General features: G+C 43.8%; 1 protein-coding gene across 1 annotated transcript in view; it reads left to right on the top strand.

Moving 5' to 3' along the window:
* The window catches only part of LOC124805648 (brachyurin-like), a 72,439-nt gene extending 51,910 nt beyond the window's left edge, over positions 1 to 20,529 (top strand). The window contains exons 4-7 of the mRNA XM_047266214.1: positions 2,887 to 3,047; positions 6,618 to 6,716; positions 14,140 to 14,282; positions 20,353 to 20,529. Coding sequence (XP_047122170.1) covers positions 2,887 to 3,047; positions 6,618 to 6,716; positions 14,140 to 14,282; positions 20,353 to 20,529 — 580 coding nt within the window. The remainder of the gene's footprint in view (positions 1 to 2,886; positions 3,048 to 6,617; positions 6,717 to 14,139; positions 14,283 to 20,352) is intronic.
* Positions 20,530 to 20,791: the final 262 nt, after the last annotated feature.

The following is a 20,791-nucleotide window of genomic DNA, read 5'->3' as shown; positions in this document are numbered from 1 at the left end:
GCTCATGCAGAAAAACTGCCACATTAGCCATAGCGTTTTAATTTAGTACTTCTTTACTGCCAACTCAATTCGCAACACTTTTGAGCATACACCACTTAATGTACATCCAAAGATCGATTCTTTAAACAATCTCGAATGGGGATTTTCCGAATTATAAGACCACCACTAAACTCTGTGTCTTTAAAAAATCGAACTTCCATGTATAATATAGCTTCAAATGCCTGATTACAAATGCATTAATGTGTTAAATATTAGACGTTGGGCATGTAAGCGGGAAAAAGTTTGGAAACGGTTTGAAATTACATTTCTTGGAAGTCGCTAAGTGCTCTCATTATGAAACACTGGATGAACAAAGTATGGGTACTTTGCACTCCATTTTAAGCAAAATTTAGTTTTCATGCATCTCAATGTTTATGACGTTATATCCTCAATTATGAGTCGTACAGTGAAATAATTTTGAACGTACATTTAGTGGTGTGTGTGAATACTGCTTGCATAGTCTGTTGCAGATAGAGCGGGTAGTAAAGAAGTAAAAAATTAAAACATCGCTCCAGATGCTGAAGATTTACAGCAACAAAAACGAAAATCTAGAAAGCGATAAAGTCATTTACTTTCGTCATTTTGTGGGGGAGTCAGCGAGAAAAAGTTTCATAAAGGACGGATATTATCTTCAAAGTTTTTTTGGAAGACACGAAGTGCTCTCATTCTCAAACACTAGGTGAATATGTTTTAGGTAGATTACGCGTAGTGAGCTAAACTGCCTCGAGATATATACACAGTTCCTAACTGTAGTACCTGACTTATTGCACTAGACTTTTAACGTAAGATTATAGATCTTGATGAATAGACTATGACAGTACTTTAAATTTTTAAATTCAATCAATTATTACTGTATATGAAGTACTGAAAATATATTTCCACTGCTCCTGTAAGCTGTTAGATAGTTGTAACTGAAGCACGAGCCATGAACAGGTTAGTCGGTTGGTAACGTAGTGTGGTGTACCAACATATGCAAAACTCTAATTTGGGTGCGACGAACTGACATTGTGGTGAGCGGTATATACGCATCTCTGTATCTTACCCAACCAAAGATTTTGCTGTAAAGACTCTTTGTGAAGGAATTGGACAGATACGACGTGTGAGAGAAGGAGAGAGATTTTACTGTTTGAGACGCCATTACGGTATATAAATAGCTTTTTGCACAAAAATAAAATCCAATAACTAACATCAAGAACTCAAGGTGTGTATATCTCCATACCGAATTAGTTAATTATCATGGTACAGATACACTATGTGATCAAAAGTTTCTGGACACCTGGCTGAAAATAACTTAAAGTTCGTGACGCCCTCCATCGGTAATGCTGGAATTCAATATGGTGTTGGCCCACCCTTTGCCTTGATGACAGCTTCCATTCTCGCAGGCATACGTTTAATCACGTGCTGGAAGGCACGGAGTGCTGCACTGAGCAAAGGTATCGATGTCGGTCGGTGAAGCCTGGCACGAAGTCGGCGTTCCAAAACATCCCAAAGGTGTTCTGTAGGATTAAGGTCAGGACTCTGCGCAGGCCAGACCATTACAGGGATGTTAGAGTCGCGTAACCACTCCGCCACAGGCCATGCATTATGAACAGGTGCTCGATAGTGTTGAAAGATGCAATCGCCATCCCCGAATTGCACTTCAACTGTGGGAAGCAAGAAGGTGCTTAAAACATCAATGTAGGCCTGTGTTGTGATAGTGCCGCGCAAAACAACAAGGGGTACAAGCCCCCTCCATGAAAAATACAACCACACCATAAAATCGCCGCCTCAAAATTTTACTGTTGACACTATACACGCTAGCAGATAGTGTTTACCGGGCATTCGCCATACCCACACCCTGCCACCGGATCGCCACATTGTGTACGGTGATTCGTCACTCCCACAACGTTTTTCCACTGTTCAATCGTCCTATGTTTATGCTCCTTACACCAAGCGAGGCGTCGTTTGGCATTTACCGGCGTACTGTGTGGCTCAACCATGAAATCCTAGTTTTCTCACCTCTCGCCAAACTGTCGCAGTACTTGCAGTGGATCCTGATGTAGTTTGGAATTCCTGTGTGGTGGTCTGGATAGCTGTCTTGCCTTTTATAGATTACGACCCTTTTCAACTGTCGGCGGTCTCTATCAGTCAAGAGACGAGGTCAGCCTGTACGCTTTTGTGCTGTAAGTGTCCCTTCAAATTTCCACTTCACTGTCACATCGGAAACAGTGGACCTAAGGATTTTTAGGAGTGTGGAAATCTCGTGTACAGACATATGACACAAGTAACACTCAATCACCTGACCACGTTCGAAGTCCGAGAGTTCCGCGGAGTGTCCCATTCTGTTTTCTCACGATGTCTAAAGACTACTGATGTCGCTGGTATGGAGAACCTAGCAGTAGGTGGCAGCAAAATGGACCTATTATGAAAAACGTCTGTTTTTGAGGGCGTCCAGATACTTTTGATCACATAGTATAGGTACTTCATACTTCTTTTCTTTTTTTTTCAAGAACTACCAAACTGCGCCCAGATAATCTGCAGACGGAATAATCTGGACCCTGATATTCGTGAGCTTCCTGGGCTATAGAGTATAGTGATGTGTTAATGTCAATACGGTTCTGATTATAACTGCGCCAGTAAGCAGCGATTGTTTAAGGTTCTGTGTTTTACTTGTATTTTTTTATTTATTTATTTTTTTTTCAATGTATGTTTTCGATCCCATATCTCTGAATGTTGTCCTTCTTCGGATCTGCGGAATACGATGAGTGAACGACTGAACTAACAGCTAGTTGTCTAGTGTACGCCATTTTTGCTTAATCTGCCTCTGGCGTATTGTGCTTAAGGCTGGTCCTCTGTGCTTTGTTGTAGGGGCACGGTGTTCGAGGTTCACCTGGGCGCTTACTACATACGCGAGGACGAGGCGCAGCAGGTGGTGGTGACAAGCACGGAGAAGATCGTGCACGAACTCTACATCTTGACATTCAACGACATTGCCCTCGTGCAGCTTCCCAGCGCCGTCACCTTCAACGGTGAGCACCCGCACAGCGGCATCTGCCATTGCGCCCCTGTTCAAACGCACGTCACTGAACGCTATATGATCTATATCATAGACAGTTGTTGCGAGAGATCCGCTGTTTCAGTTGTATAATATACATTTAAGACTTTGAGCCAAATGCAACAAATGGATATGCCTAGTAAAACGGAATTTTAGAGTTGACAATGTGCAAGAAATCATGTGATATGTTCCATTTAGACACGCTTTATTTTACACTCGATTATAACGCTGATGACTGCTTATTTTTTTTCTCTTATACAGTCCTGAGTTCTATAGCATTCTCAGCGGACAAAATACACTGAGATTACAAAATTCGTGGGATATCTCCTAATTTCGTATCGGACCTCCTTTACGCCCGGTATGGTGCAGGATCCCGGCGCGACAAGTAGTTAGAAGTCCCCTGCAGAAATATTGAGCCATGCTGCCTCTACAGCCATTCATAATTATGCAAGTGCCGCTGTTGCAGGATTTTGTGCACAAGCTAACCTCTCGATTATGTACCATACATCTTCCATACGATTCATGTCGGGCCAGGTTGGTGAAATCATTCGCACGAATTCGCACGAATTATCCAGAATCTTCTTCAAACTAAATGCCAACAGTTGTGGCCCGGTGACATGGAGCACCGTTGTTTGGGAACATGAAGTCCGCGTAAGGCGGCAATTGGTCTCCGAGTAGCCGAACATAACTCTTTTCAGTCGATGATCGGTTCAGTTGGATCAGACAACCCAGTTCATTCCATATAAACACAGCCCACACTATTGACACAGTGCCTTGTTGACCACTTGGATCCAGGGCTTCGTGGCGTCTGCGCCACTTTCGAGCCCTACCATCAGCTCTCACCAACTGAAATTGGGACTCGTCTGATGAGGCCACATTTTACCAGTCGTCTAGGGTCCAACAAACATGGTCCCGAGCGCAGGAGAGGCGCTGCAGGTGATGTGCTGTTAGCACTGCTACCATAGCCCATTAACGCCACGTTTCGCCGAACTGTCCTAACGGATACGTTCGTCGTACGTCCCACATTGATTTCTGCTGTTACTTCCCGAAGTGTTGCTTGTCTGTTAGCACAGACAAATCTATGCAAACGCTGCTGCTGTCGGTCGTCAAGCGAAGGCCGTAGGCCATTGCGTTGTCAGTGGTATTCTCGGCTCACTCTTGACACTGTGGATCTCGGAATATTGAATTCCCTAACGATTTCCGAAGTGGAATGTCCCATGCATCTAGCTCCAACTATCACTCTCCGTTTAAAGTCTGTAAGTTTCCGTCGTGCGGCCATAATCACATCGGAGGGCTGTAGACAGTGTAGCACTGGTGACAAGTGGTAGTGTGACCACCTACTGCTGCCTCAAGTTCCGGCAGTGAGGTAGTGTGTACAGGCAAGTAGAGTGCACGGAATCGGTGCAGCAAGATGGGTCGACGTCAAGATGTGACATGAATGACACCGTGAATAAAGCTGCACGATTTGTTGGTGTATCTACACGGGCTATCCAACGTGTCTACATGGAATGGAGTACAGCACACGGTCACGAAACACCGAGTAAGAACAGTGGTCGCAAAAACGTCCTAACCGACAGGGACCGGAGACGACTGTCATGCTTTGCCAGTGACATTCGGTTTTAGACCCGACAAGAATTGCTGCTCTATATGTATGCCGGCCCATCTCAACCAATTTTAAAGCAAACACTGCGAAAGAAACTGCTTGCAAAGGACATCTGGAGTCGGGTATCGCGCAATAGGTGACGGCCCACAGTGGAACATGATACTGCACCTCTTCAGCATGCCAAACAATACAGAAGCTGTACAGTAGTTGGCTGGAGGTGTGTAGTGTGCTGCAACGAACTGCGATTTTGCCTCTTTTCAAATTACGTAGGGCGCCTAGCGCACCGACGATGTTTTTGCTCAAAATGGTTCAAATGGCTCTGAGCACTATGGGACTGAACATCTGAGGTCTTCAGTCCCCTAGAACTTAGAACTACTTAAACCTGACTAACTTAAGGACATCACATACATTCATGCCCGACTGAAGCGCCTAGAACCGCTCGGCCACAGCGACGATCCAGTGTGGGCCTTAACCTGCAGCGTGTTTTCAGGGTGTAGTTCTGGCCACAGATGGTTCTGTGATGTTTTGGGGTTGATTATCGTACTATGACTGGGGCCAACTCTTTCAGGTTACCGTAAACACGAACAAAAATGTTTATTTCAACATTATCGGTGACAACTGTTATCCTTTCCTCGACATCTTGATGGTTAGTGTGCTGTGGACGCTCCGGTCTTCTACATCTACATCCATACTCCGCAAGCCACCTGACGGTGTGTGGCGGAGGGTACCTTGAGTACCTCTATCGGTTCTCCCTTCTATTCCAGTCTCGCATTGTTCGTGGAAAGAAGGATTGTCGGTATGCCTCTGTGTGGGCTCTAATCTCTTTGATTTTATCCTCATGGTCTCTTCGCGAGATATACGTAGGAGGGAGCAATATACTGCTTGACTCCTCGGTGAAGGTATGTTCTCGAAACTTCAACAAAAGCCCGTACCGAGCTACTGAGCATCTCTCCTGCAGAGTCCTCCACTGGAGTTCATTTATCATCTCCGTAACGCTTTCGCGATTACTAAATGATCCTGTAACGAAGCGCGCTGTTGTCCGTTGGATCTTCTCTATCTGTTCTATCAACCCTATCTGGTACGGATCCCACACTGCTGAGCAGTATTCAAGCAGTGGGCGAACAAGTGTACTGTAACCTACTTCCTTTGTTTTCGGATTGCATTTCCTTAGGACTCTTCCAATGAATCTCAGTCTGGCATCTGCTTTACCGACGATCAACTTTATATGATCATTCCATTTTAAATCACTTCTAATGCGTACTCCCAGATAATGGATGGAATTAACTGCTTCCAGTTGCTGGCCTGCTTCCAAGATCACAACAGACTTATTCACTAGGCTGCACGCATACGTTCCTGTTTCAGGAATACTCAGGGTCCTTACCTCACCTCCACTACTATTTGAAACAGCGGGCGAAACGTAGAGCTCAAATTCCCTGCAATTTGGTAGCCTTACGAGATCTGACGAACATGGAATGGCTTCTGTTGGATGTGGCATATCTGAACAAACTTGTGGACTTTCTTCTTCAACTGAGATCATTATCAAATCTAATGGAGGAGTTACACTGTGTTAGCTTGATGTCTCGTGGGAATGATTGATTCTTCATCTGTTGTTCTTACGTAAATATTGTTGGACACGAAGACGATGTCCTGTTAACAGTAAAGAATACCAGTTAATTCACTTTAATTTGAGTTACCATTAGAAAATGGCACACACTGAAGTCGCGAATGACAGATGAATAAACTCAGTAACGTGTAGTCGTTCTTGAAACAATTGACTAATTTCTAGCAGCGCATGCACGAAAAGGATACTTCTTACTGTATAATATTTCATGTTTTTCCTCCCCTGCCACACATTATCACAAGCAGAGTTGTTGCTGCTGCTTGTCGTCTTTGTGAGGTGTACTGCAATTTGAGTCAATGAGACCCCCTCTTTGCCTACAGAATACATCCAGCCTGTGAACCTGCCCAGTAGCAGCGGACTGAACAACAAGTTCGTCGGAGCTGAGACGACCGTCAGTGGATGGGGACTGGAGAGCGACTGTGAGTACTCCTCTGTTGGCAACGTTGTAGGCTTTCTGTGTAATAATTGTCTGTATGTGTGAATACTGAATATTTTGTTTTCAAAACTTTCTCCTCGTGTCACGTGTACTTTAGACACCGTATTCAACTGCTGAGTGAAACTGACAGTTGGTTGTCCCTTTGTTTCCCATGTGAACAGCGACATGACATAAAATTTTAAACTTCAGGAACTGCAAAATACGAAATAAAGGAAATGAATCTAATTAAATGACGAAATAAACTATTGTGCGCCCAATGAAAACCATATGACATTCAAGGTGCCGTCGACCAGTGAATTTGTTCCCCATGATGTCACGCCATACGTTAACCGAAGAATGACGTTGATGGCCAACTTGCCGTAACCAGTAGGGGTTGTGTACACTCCAGTAATGGATGGTATGCTGGTAACGCAACCATGGTTTGTGAATGTAAACTCATCGGAAAATGGTACCTCGGCAAACAATGTGGGAGTCGTTTGCATTTGTTGACCTGCCCTTTCACAAAACACAAACCGGTTATGGAAATCAGCGCCATGAACTTATTGATGTAGCAATTCGTGGTGTGGATGATACTTATGACGATGCAGTTTTGTGACAACACTACCTACAGACATACCGGAATCGCGGTGTAATTGTCTGGCGCTTATCCATGGGTTGTGGGGCAATGTCACTAGTCCAATTATTTTGTTAGCTTCTCCAGTAATTCGTTTGCATTGTTTGTTTCCTTTTGCCGGACTTTATGTTGCCACCATGCGTCCACAACCTTGTATAAGAACGAACGAGAGCGAGCTGTCTCTGGAAAACGATCGGCATACAAGGCAACAGCAGCCTCAACATTTTTTCTACAGTCTGCGTAAATGAGGGTCATTTCGATTTTTTCTTCTGTGGTCACAACATTCATTGTCTACTTGCACGTTCGTTCTCCAAATGATAGGTAGTTGTGCAGAGAATAAACACTGTGTAAGTATTGTAAAGTTTAGAGCCGCTATCTGTTCTACGTCTGCACGATAAGTGAGCTCCGGTCGCCTTATACGGCCTGTTACGATACGTCGTAAATCGCAACACGGCCACAGTGGCGCATAGTCCCCCGTTCGATATGTCGGATGCATACAACGTTGAAAATGGGATTTCCAATTAGAAATTATGAAATACTGACCTGTCCTACCCTCGCAGCATGGATGTGAGGTTCGATGTGCCACTGGATATTCAAGGGCCATTGAGTGGCATGTCATAAATTACGACTGTGTACCCATTTCTATTCCACCGATTGCAGTGCCAACTGTGGCGAAACGAAGAAAATGCTTCAGACAAAAGGAATGTAAATTTTGCAGTGGAATCGTAATCTGTAGTAAAAAACTGGGATTCTCGTTGAAGATTTCAAAGTTGCCCCCCGCCGCTCATGCACGACGTGGCTTGGCGGGTCGAGTGTGGTATCGTTGGATGTCCCCCTCCAAGACAAACAAATTGGTATTTTAACTTTTTTTGATCCGATGTGTAGTTTTCGAGATATTTCAATGTCTTCAGTTAAAATGAATACTGAAGCTCCAAAGAAACTGGTAACTGGCATAGGCTTCACTATACAGGGTGAGTCACCTGTCATTACCGCTGGATATATTTCGTAAACCACATCAAATACTGACGAATCGATTCCACAGACCGAACGTGAGGAGAGGGGCTAGTGTAATTGGTTAATACAAACCATACAAAAATGCACGGAAATATGTTTTTTAACACAAACCTACGTTTTTTTAAAAATGGAACCACGTTAGTTTTGTTAGCACATCTGAACATATAAACAAATACGTAATCAGTGCCGTTTGTTGCATTGTTAAATGTTAATTACATCCGGAGATATTGTAACCTAAAGTTGACGCTTGAGTACCACTCCTCCGCTGTTCGATCGTGTGTATCGGAGAGCACCGAATTAAGGGAACGGTGATGGACCTTAGGTACAGAAGAGACTGGAACAGCACATTACGTCCACATGCTAACACCTTTTTATTGGTCTTTTTCACTGACGCACATGTACATTACCATGAGGGGTGAGGTACAAGTACACATCACCGTTCCCTCTGGATCCCTAAGTAATATATTAAGGCAGTATACGGCGCTGCTGTCGGCAACTCCTGTATAGGACAACAAGTGTCTGGTGCAGTTGTTAGATCTGTTACTGCTGCTACAATGACAGGTTATCAAGATTTAAGTGAGTTTGAACGTTGTGTTATTGTCGGCGCACGAGCGATGTGAGGAGCATCTCCGAGGTAGCGATGAAGTGGGATTTTCCTGTACGACCATTTCAAGAGTGTACCGTGAACATCAGGAATCCGGTAAAACATCAAATCTCCGATATCGCTGCGGCCGGAAAAATATCTTGAAAGAATTGGACCAAGGACGACTGAAGAGAGTCGTTCCACGTGACAAAAGTGCAACCTTTCCGCAAACTGCTGCAGATTTCAATGCTGGACCATCAACAAGTGTCAGAGTGGGAACCATTCAACGAAACATCATCGATACTGACTTTCGTAGCCGAAGGCCCACTCGTGTAACCTTGATGACTGCACGACACAAAGCTTTACTCCTCGCCTGGACTCGTAAACACTGACAATGGACTGTTGCCTGGTCGGACGAGTCTCGTCTCAAATTATAACGAGTGGATGGACGTGTGCGGGTATGGAGACAACCTCATGAATCCATGGACCCTGCATGTTGGCAGGGGACTGTTCAAGCTGGTGGAGGCGTGTGCAATTGGAGTGATATGGGACCCCTGATACGTCTAGATACGACTCTGACAGGTGACACGTACGTAAGCATCCTGTCTGATCACCTGCATCCTTTCATGTCCATTGTGCATTCCGACGGACTTGAGCAATTGTAGCAGGAAAATGCGGCACCCCTCACATCCAGAATTGCTACAGAGTGTCTCCAAGAACACTCTTCCGGGTTTAAACGCTTCCACTGGCCTCCAGATTCCCCAGGCATGAACATTATTGAGCATATCTGGGATGCCTTGCAACGGGCTGTTCAGAAGAGATCTGCACCCTCTCGTACTCTTTCGGATTTATGGACAACACTGCAGGATTCATGGAGACAGCTCCCTCCAGCACTACTTCAGACACTAGTCGAGTCCATGCCACGTCGTGTTGCGACACTTCTGGGCGCAAGCGGGGGCGCCACACGATATTAGGCAGGTGTACCAGTTTCTTTGGCTCTTCAGTGTATATTTACATATGTATGAATCCAAAAATTCTCTCATTACAAAATTAGAAATATTTCAACCAGTTACGTTATTTGTGCCATGATGAAAACAAAGATATCAAATTAACACTAATCACGAAAGTTATTAATTATCTGAGGGACAAAGACTTCCTTCAAGTAATAGTTCTGATAAACATTACATACTTGCGCATGCTTTCGTTACCTATAAAATTCCTCCAAAATCTTTTCCATTAGTATAAGAGCGAGAAAGTAATATATATGAGTTTTCATCTCCATAATAAAGTATTCGAGATAGCTTCTCCCAGATTCATAGAAAACAGATCTCATTATCTTAAAAAAGCAACTGCTGGCTACAAACTCTCACATAAGAATGCCCCAGCGCTGCAGAACTGACTGACTAGGAAGTCAACCACAGATAAATCCAAATAGAGGTCAAGTATCTTATTCACTACCCATGCAGTGCACTCATTGAGCTTTGTCCCAATGCAGTGAAGGTGAATTATTTACAATAGTAGAACATATATGAAAACCTTACAACGTATACATATGTGTGTGTGTGTGTGTGTGTGTGTGTGTGTGTGTGTGTGTGTGTGTTTGTGCCAGCGCGCACATGCGAATAAGCGTAGCGCTTTATCAATTTAAGTAAGACTTAGGGCAACTTTAGAAGAATTTGTTGATATCTAATATAAATTTAAACATCAGGAAGTCTTTTCTGAAGATATTTGTCTGGAGAGTAGTTTCTGCAGAAGTGCACTGTGAACCATAAACAGTTAAGACATGACAGCAATTGAACCTTTTGAAATCTGGTGCTACAGGAGAATTTTGAAAATTAGATGGGTAGATCAAATAACTGTTGAGTAGGTATTGAATGGAAATGGGTAAAAAAGAATTGCGTGGCACAGCTTGAATAGGAGAAGCGAGCGGATGATAGGATACATATCGAGGGATCAAGGAGCCGTCAGTTTGATAACGGAGGAAAGTGCGAGGGGTAAAATTGTAGAGGGATACCTGGGGACGAATACAGTAAGCAGCTTCAAATGGACGTAGGAGGTAGCAATTATTTGAAGATGAAAAGGCTTGCACAGGATAGAACAGCATGTAGAGCTGCATCAAACTAGTGTTCGGACTGAAGACAACAACAGCATATAATCCTTAGACATGCAACATCACCTCAGATGGAAGGTAGAGAACACGAAATTTTTCTTGGCACTGAAGTAAGCATGACTACAATGACATGAGGCAACTATCCGAAATTAATATCATGCCGATGTGTGGCGGATTGAAGTCCCCTTTTCATATGCGCTATTTGCCTTACTATTACACAATACCTCTATGTTTGCTTGTTCAGTGTCACTACAGAATAAATGGCAACAACCATTATTCAACAAAATTACAATCATTAGTAGTACACTAGAGTTATAAATAATGTAGGGACAGCTTCGGATACAAGTGACGTTCCGAGGAATAAATCACACATAAAAATTTACTATTTAACATTTGCTCAAAAGCGTGATTTTCGGTCGTACACTCCATAATTAGCCAAAACATCATGGAACTCATTCCTTTTCCGGAATTTCTCCATACAGTATTTTGTATTTTTGTGGTCATGGTTATGTATAAAATAACAGAATTTCGTACAGGTAAATTTTAACCGACATGTTAATTGAACGTTTTGTTGTAAAAGTCGAAAAGTTACGATCCTTCTAGCTTGCTTCCTTCCATTAATAGGCCAACCCTGTCTGCTCCTTATCATGACTGGAGGTATGTAGGACACATGATCCTCATCACTTTATTTAAGTCTGATTACCGGTCTTGGTTCTAAGTATTGTATTTGATAAAATTGCAAGGGTTGTCTGTCTGAACTTACGTCGCTTTAGCCAAGAGAATTCGTGGGAACGTTGCAGTCCGTTTCTCCAGGAGTAGGGGAATGGCCGATGCACACAACACTTATAGTAACGGAGCAGTCCGCTGGCCACTCAGAGGATTAAGTCCCTGGTTTACGTGGATATAGAGCCACTCTATTGAGACTTGCGGGATTCTCATGCCACTCAAAGAAGGAAAGGATTTTCGATGTTGTGGCGTACTGTACAGTCGGGTGTCCTGTTAGCGGGTTTGAGACTTAAGGTAGACATGATGACATCCGGACAGAACTTACTATTCTGGAAGAGGCCAGGCTTGCTGCTGTAGGGACAGGACCTGCTGGTGTTACCGTCGCGTTCGCATGGCGTGTTGGAAATTCTGAGTTGTATAAAAAGCGCTCCGATTCACCTACCACCTCTTGACCTCAGACGGGAACTTCCGCAAAAACCTTTGAGAGGAGAGTGTGCCCCGATTGGAACCCTACTTGATATATTCTGTAGTGAGAAATTATTTGACATTTTAGTTCCAAACCATTGTCCAGAAGTTTAATAACATTTCCCTGATTAGTGCTTGCAGCCGTGCCGTCGCGAACGGGGGAGTAAGATAAAAGAGAATCAGTGACACATGTAGCTTGGCCAATGTACCGAGATTCAGCGCTAATGTCTGTGAGCATCTTCGGCTTCGGCTGTGCAACATGAATTACTTCGATAACTATTCTTGGCTAGTCAACACTCCTAGCCAAGAGCCGTTTATACACACATGCTCATAAATTAAGGACAATGCTGATACATGGTGAAACAACGCTCTGGTGGGCGGTTTGCGGGTTTAAATCACCTCGGGGTGTGACCATGCGGTGCATTTGACCAGCGGTCGTCGCACGGTGGCGCTGGCAGCGGTCCACATACGCAGAGGTGTGTTGGTGCATGTCAGAGTACAGTGCAGCGAGTAAGTGTGCAGACGCTTTCAGACGTGCTAATGGTGACTGTGAGTTGAAAATGGCTCAAAGAAAACTTATTTGCTGACGTTATGAGGGGTAGAATACTAGGGCTACTGGAGGCTGGTCAAACACAGTAGGTCGTAGCACGGGCTCTCTGTGTGCCACAAAGTGTGATCTCGCGATTATGGCAACGATTCTAGCAGACAGGAAACGTGTCCAGGCGCTGCAGTACGGGACGTCTACAGTCTACAACACCACAAGAAGAGCGATATCTCATCATTAGTGCCCGCAGACGGCCACGGAGTACTGCAGGTAGCCTTGCTCGGGACCTTACCGCAGCCACTGGAACAGTTGTCTGCAGACACACAGTCTACAAACGACTGAACAGACATGGTTTATTCACCCGGAGACCTGCAAGGTGCATTCCACTGACCCCTGGTCACAGGAGAGCCCGTAAAGCCTGGTGTCAAGAACACAGTACATGGTAATTGGAACAGTAGTCCCAGGTTATGTTCACAGACGAGTCCATGTATAGTCTGAACAGTGACTCTCGCCGGGTTTTCATCTGGCTTGAACCAGGAACCAGATACCAATCCCTTAATGTTCTTGAAAGGGACCCATATGGAGGTCGTGCTTTGATAGTGTGAGGTGGGATTATGATTGGTGCACGTACACTCCTGCATGTCTTTGACGCAGGAACCGTAACAGATCAGGTGTATCGGGACGCCATTTTGCACCAGTATGTCCGCCTTTTCAGGGGTGCAGTGGGCCCCCTCTTCCTCCTGATCGATGATAACGCACGGCCTCATCGAGTTGCCATCGTGGAAGAGTACCTTGAAACAGAAGATATCAGGTGAATGGTGTGGCTTACCTGTTCTTCAGACCTAAACCCCATCGAGAACGCCTGCGATGCTCTCGGTCGACGTATCGCTGCACGTCTTCAAACCCCTACGACACTTCAGGAGGTCCGACAGGCACTGGCGCAAGAATGGGAGGCTATAACCCAGCAGCTGCTCGACCACCTGATCAAGACTATGCCAACCCGTTATGCGGCGTGTGTACGTGTGCATGGTGATCATATCCCATATTGATGTCGGGGTACATGCGCAGGAAACAGTGGTGTTGTAGCACATGTGCTTCGGGACGGTTTTCTCAACTTACCGCCAATACCATGGACTTACAGATCTGCGTCCTGTGTCTTCCCCATGTGCCTGTGCTATTAGCGCCAGTTTTGTGTAGTGCCACGTTGTGTGGCACCACATTCTGCAATTATCCTTAATTTATGAGCATGAGTGTAGAATAACCAATGGCGCTGTGGGTGAACTTTCAGTACACGAAAAGGTTTCGAGTGAATGCTCAGCCAGTTCACACCGTTGCCATTTTCGTGTTGCAGCATCTGAACAGATCAGCGAGGTTCTGCGCTACGCCGTGGCACCTGTCATCAGCCACCTGTCCTGCAACCTGCGCTACTTCTTCCAGATCAACGACGACATGCACATCTGCACGTCCGGCGACAACGGCGTCAGCACTTGCAACATATGTATACACACACAACACACAGGGAGTAGAAAAATTACGTACACAAAATTTTAGATTGTTTAGAAGAGATAAAAAGAAACATTTTATTTACGTGACACGAATATCACAGTGCATCTTTTTCCCGTTACGAGCCGTGAAGGTACTGACGCTGCTGTGTGATGAATATTATTTCAGAGATATTTCTGAAGACGTCGTCCGTTTACGTGAATAAACAACTGGCATCTGCTTTCTGGTAATTGTCTAACACAGTCATAACAACCAGATGTCTCCTTGCAAATGGCTGCAGCCTTAGCCAAATGGGCAACCAGTTCTTCAGGAGTGTCTATCGATGTCTCGTACATCAAACGCTTCATTTCCCGTCACAAAAAGAAATCCTTAGCGGTGAGGCAACATTTCTAAAACAATTTTATCGCACGGCAGCTTCAACATCGTCCCTGAACATCACTAGCGTCAAAAATTTCATGGAATCCTAGCGGGGAAACAGTGCACCTAACATTTTTGTTATATGTAAAATTGTTTCTTTTATATCTTCAAAACACACTACATCTATGTATAAGTAGTTTTTTATACCCTTGCAAACGGACATGCTATGAAAGACATCGCGCAGAATCACCTGACTATGTAGGTCCCATTGAGTCCCAGAGATATGACCACAGTTTTAGCAGTATACACTTACCTCGCTTTGTTATCGTACTTCTTTATTCAGTATTTACATTCCTCCTCTAGGGGAGGGGTCCGGCAGTGGCCATTTTACGGGCTTCAACATCTGATTAAAACCATCACGTAGATATGAACAAGAATAAAAGAGGTCATCGTAATCTTGATGAAATGGTTATGTATCTTAAGACCTGTCATCATATTATAATGATGGCATCTGTTTTTTCGGACATGTTCGAAGGAACAGATGCCATTTGTGACCGTGCAGCTGTCTAGAATGAAATTACAATTAAATCAATACCATTAGCTTCTCACAGGTGTTGATATACATCAGCGGGGACAGTTGAAAATGTGTGCTCCGACCGGCACTCGAACCTGGGATCGCCTGCTTACATGGCAGACGCTCTATGCATCTGAGCCACCGAGCACACAGAGCATGATAGAGTGGCTGCAGGGATTTATCGCCGGCACGCTTCCCATGAGACCCACATTCCCAACTTATAGTCCACACACTACACTCGTAGTGTCCCTGCCATTATACCCATTTCTCGCGGCAGACAATCCACCGAGTCCCGTAAGAGTTCAGGCAAATCGTGTGCATCCGCTCTGAAGAAGGTCATCAGCCGGTTAGCCTTAAACGGTATGAATATGGCATCTGTTCTTTCGGACATGTAAACAACTCCTTTCCTGTGGCACTTTAATCGATTTTAACTTTGTTGAGCTGGCAAGAAGCATAAGCAATAGGTTTTTATTTTCTGTTGTGCTCTTGGCTCAAAAAACGCTAATAGTAATGTCTGAGTCATCATGTTAGAGTATAAATAGTTTCTCGAAGTTAGGGTATATCAACAGAGGCAAACTCATCAAAACTTCCTTAATTTTCTGCATTGCGTTTTCACATTCTGTGTTCGTACAAAAGTTACTCCTTTCTTTAATAACTTGGTTAAGTGTTTATCATAATCATTTACAAAACTGTGATAACAATTACTTAATCCCAGGAAGCTATGTAATTCGTTTACATTGGTTGGTACAGAGCAGTTATCTATGGCTTCTGTCAGTCACCTGAGTCTGATTTAACCCCAATGGCGCTAAACATGTCCTAAGTACTGAACTTGTAGCCCTGCAAAAGAGCATTTTTCCAGTTCCAAACTCAGATGATCATTCTGTAACTTCGTCAATACTTTTTTTTTCAATCATTCTGTGTGTTTATCAATAGTTTGAGAGAAAACAACGATATCATCTAAATAAACCAAAAAGGCAGTGGTTTCAGGCCTCTCAACAACAAATCAGAAAACCTCTGATGCAGATGCATTTCTTAAGCCAAAAAGCATCCACAAAAAGTCGTACAATCCAGAAGATACAATAAAAGCTCTTTAAAATCAGTATTTTAATACTACAGTATGCCATCTTAGGCAATTTATAACACTCAAAACACTTGATAATAGCACTTTGAAGCCGAAATCATGATTGTGTAAGTGTAAATGTAACACTGTAAATAAACAACAGTCTAATGGCGGTACTGACTTTAAAGAAATATTGTCGCCCCACATTATGAAAAAATTTGAAAAGAACAATAAAAGCTGTTTTAGGTCAGTCCTGTTAGGCTATCAGGATGTGATGATATCCTGATCCCTTATCAATAATACTGAAAAACTCGGAATTTCGTTATCTGTACAACGTTCCATCAATATTTGGAAAGAGATTTGTCAGGATAGTGACTTATTTACAACTCTCATGTCCATACATAGGTAGGAGGTCTTCTATCCATTAACAGTTTTTTTGCGACAGTGGCAATCAGACTCAACCAGTGGCTTGCTGACAGTTGAATAATTCTGGCAAGAAGTTGTTGTCGGATTGTTTCTTCGACAACGGACTGTAATTGAGATCGAACTCGGTATAGTTTCTAGGCAACTGGCCTTGCATTTCTGGTTCTGATTTCATGCTTTATGAGATCAGTAGCTGACAAGAATTGCCTCTCTTCGAATAATTACAAATACTGAACTAAAACCGATTATAACTAACTTTACTCAGCGCCATTTAAATGGGACAACTTATTCCGCAATTGTTACTTTAAGGGTGCCATTACCGTGCACACTTCTCAAACTGGTAAGAATTATCCTCTTTTCTTAGCACTCTTTTTAGGAGGATATTACTAATTCTCAGTTACATCTTGCGTACTGGCCAGGATGGTTCCCTTTGGTATTATTACTGATTCCAAAATTTATCTCGACACACAGAAATTCTTACTTTCGGCCTACAGACTTTGTTTCACAGAAACTTGCATTCTGTTCAGGTTGTCATTTGAGCAAGTGGATCAATCAGAATGATGGTCTCCCTAGTCTCCTGCTTATTAACAGTCCACCAGAGAATTTTTCCAGTGCCACCAGTGCTTTCAGCACTAAGATATGTGGCCTATTGGAATTTTGGTATTTTGGTGTATGAGCCCCTTCCCCAGATTTCCTCATGTCTAAAAAGTACTGTCACCGCCAGAATGGTGAAGTGCTTCAGCAAATTTTATAGTATGCAACTGGAAGTCAATCGAAACCTGAAATCAGTGCAAGAAACTGGTATGACTTCTAAATCAGACCTTCTCTACCATGTCACTTCCATATCAAATTTATAGATGGTGCCATTGATTTTCATCTTAACTGAATGCATACTTGTTGGATTTATAGATTCAGTGTCCACACCATTGGGTAGTTTTAATGGCCACGTACCACCAAGAGAAAGAAATACTAGACTTATCGAGGCACTCTTATCCATCAAAATTAGAGCTGGTTTTTCTTGTACCTCCTCTCTCACTATCACATTTGCCACTCGTTTCAGACCTCAGTAATTTACACAGTTAACTGACTTTAATGACGGCAGGATAGGGTGGCTGAGCCAGCCCCCTGCCATTTCCCTGATTAAGACACACACTTCCCCAGCCACAGGGATGACCACCACGACCTCGGAATGATCTGTTTCAGTTTTGTGGGCAGAGCATTCCTAAGTACCCACGTCCTTGGCAGTTAGGACAATATAGCACTGAGTATATACTGGCCATGTGACTGGTGCATTTACATCGACCACAAACTGATTCATTAGCGACCACACACTGCAGCTCACTATTAGGTGCAGGGGGTGCATCTGTAGCAACAAAGTGTCTGGCTTCTTCACATAACAATGACAGGCGGACTACTTCATGGAGTGAGGTGGAGGAGGTTACTCTGACCTCTCTGCGAATTTGCGAATTAATACCATGGTGCAGTTCAGCCTCTCTTAGGAGTACATCATTGCAAGTTGTATCCTGACCAAGGGTATGTGTTTTGCATGAGATTGTTCTTATGCATTTTGCAAATTGTTCAAACTTTTCCCCCAACTTTTGTCTGAGGATGGACTGTTTGTCACACTTCACAGTAATAACCAACAGTTTGCCTATCAGAATACCACTTTGTTAAACCTTTTGCCAGGAATTGAAATCTGTCAGCATATTTTAGGGTATCAGTTGACACTACATAGACATGTGTGGCCCCCATTAACTCCAATCATCCGTCATTCATCAGAAAAGTATCACACTGAGTGCCAATGCAAACCACATAGTGGACATTTTTCAAAACGGTTTCCACATTTTTTGTGGGTTTTCGAGAGAAGAAGGAAATAAAATTAGCTACAGAAAAACTACTTTATGTAGTAGATGAGGTAGTCGAGGTGGTAGCTGAACGGATTTCAATTCCTTTAACTTCACCAGGGGCGGTTTGAACTTTGAAATCTACCTTTGGGGGGGGGGGGGGGGGAGGCTGCTTGTGTTTCTTGTCTTCGTAATTCGGCGTTTTTCTGTTATAAATCTATAATTTCGACCATGAAATCATGAATTCTTCATTGTAAGAACTCAACAATGTCTTCGTCCACACTGTCTGATGCATTTTAGGCTCGAGTCTGTGTATTTGGAGCCATGGATACAGCAAATGGGAGCGTATTGGCAACAGAAATGAATCAAAATAATACGGAAATAAAATACACCATACATATTGAAGATTCTCTACTCCTTCTGGCTGCTAAGTGACATACATTCTCTGGCAGATCGGCGACAGGATGCAAAAGCAATGGCTCAGAGGCTAGTAACACACATCCACAACATCGCATGAAGACAATGATGACGACAGCAGCAGCACGTCACGATGCTGCAGGCAACGTGACTCTTATGACAGCAGCAGTGTGGCGAGGATGATGGGGACGTCGAGTCCAGGACCCTCACAGTGATGGCAGGGACATCGAGCATGGCCTGGCGTTGGGGAGCAGATAGGCAGCGACCGGCAGCTAGCTGAACAGGGCACAGGTAGCAGCAGTGTGTCAGCCAGCCAGGATTTGGTGCAGATGACAGCAGTGGAACAGGGTTCGACATGAGCCAGATGGCCCGTACATAGCAAGACAGCACACCCATGTTCACACAGTTGCGCCAGATGTACAATGCTGGAGGAATGTGTGGTGTGGCAAAGACAGAGTCTACGCACTTTGCAGTACTGGCTAGCACGAGCCGGAGGTGGCCACAGGTCATACCTAAAGTTGTGCCTAGCATTTGTCCATTGCTAACATGTGAGATACTAGCGGCAACCAGTTACTAAAGGACCACTATTCCACACTGCATGGTGAGGTAGACCTCGCATATCCACATTGGAATTATACAAGGTTGTATGAACAGTGAGGAAGTGGACATCCAGATCAAGGTAGTTGAAAGAATAACAAAATGGCTAACAGTTGAAGACTGGCCCCTAAACAGTTTTTTTTTCCACAAAAGGTACACATTGGTGCCTAGGGAAGTACAGAGTTGGCCACTAAGACCAAAGTGTAATTGACGGCATTTGGGAGTGGGAGAGGTGTTTGTTGGTAGTACTAGCGTTGGCGAGCAAACAAGCAATGCTCTGTCACATGGTCCCCTGTATGACCTCGCGTGAGGCACCAAGTGACTCCTCTTACACTACCACATTGGCCGAAGAGATTCAACAAAGTTCACTGAAGGTGTCCCTCACTGAGCACCCCTGACTGTGAGAAAGTTGGCACATCAGCATCTCACACTGAAGGCATGGGACCATTGATGGTCTGCCCAGCTTCCAAGCTTGTTACGATAGCTCAATGAAGAATTTTTTTTAAATCTATAATCTCTATTCTCTACAGGTTGGAAGGGGTTAGGCGCAGACATGGGAAATATGATAATAAAGAGAAGTGGAAAAGAGCTCTAATATGGAAATAAAGCGTTTCCAGAACGGTGTCCACGTAAAATATTTTATTCCTCTGTGTGTAAGGAATGTCATTTGAAAGTTTGGCCATATATTTTTGTTACACCTTGTATAAGTTAAATGCTTCCTGTACCTTGGTGCTGCTTGTGAATGGCTGTATTTTCTAGTCCTCCAGTTACCTCTTTCTATGTACACAGGGCGACAGTGGCGGCCCACTGGTGATCTACGAGGCTGATGGTTCACGAACGCAGATCGGAATTGTGTCTTTCGGTATCAGCCTGGGCTGCGAGGTCGGCTGGTCACCAGTCTTCACCCGTGTCACCAACTACATGGAGTGGATCAGCCAGAACACTGGCATTGCCATTGCGCCGTAGATATGTCTTGCTCATGTATTTTGTGTGAAGCAATAAAAGATCCATAGCAGCAGCTTTGTATTTATCTTGGTTAGCGTGAATACGAAAAGGACTTAGCTCTCATTACTATCAGGAAAGTATCTTTTAGTACAGATCTTCATTAAGTAGTAAAAGCCTATGGGCGACAATTTTTAAAATGGTTGGAAGTGGAACAGCCATTAAGTACCTGGATTTACTTCAGTAAATAACATGGTCAAAAATGGACCTATCCAATTTATCACCA

The sequence above is a fragment of the Schistocerca piceifrons genome, chromosome 7, assembly GCF_021461385.2.
Source record: "Schistocerca piceifrons isolate TAMUIC-IGC-003096 chromosome 7, iqSchPice1.1, whole genome shotgun sequence".
In the NCBI taxonomy this organism is placed as follows: domain Eukaryota; kingdom Metazoa; phylum Arthropoda; class Insecta; order Orthoptera; family Acrididae; genus Schistocerca; species Schistocerca piceifrons.
The sequence above is the reverse complement of the archived record's forward strand: the minus strand, read 5'-3'. Positions and strand labels throughout refer to the sequence as shown.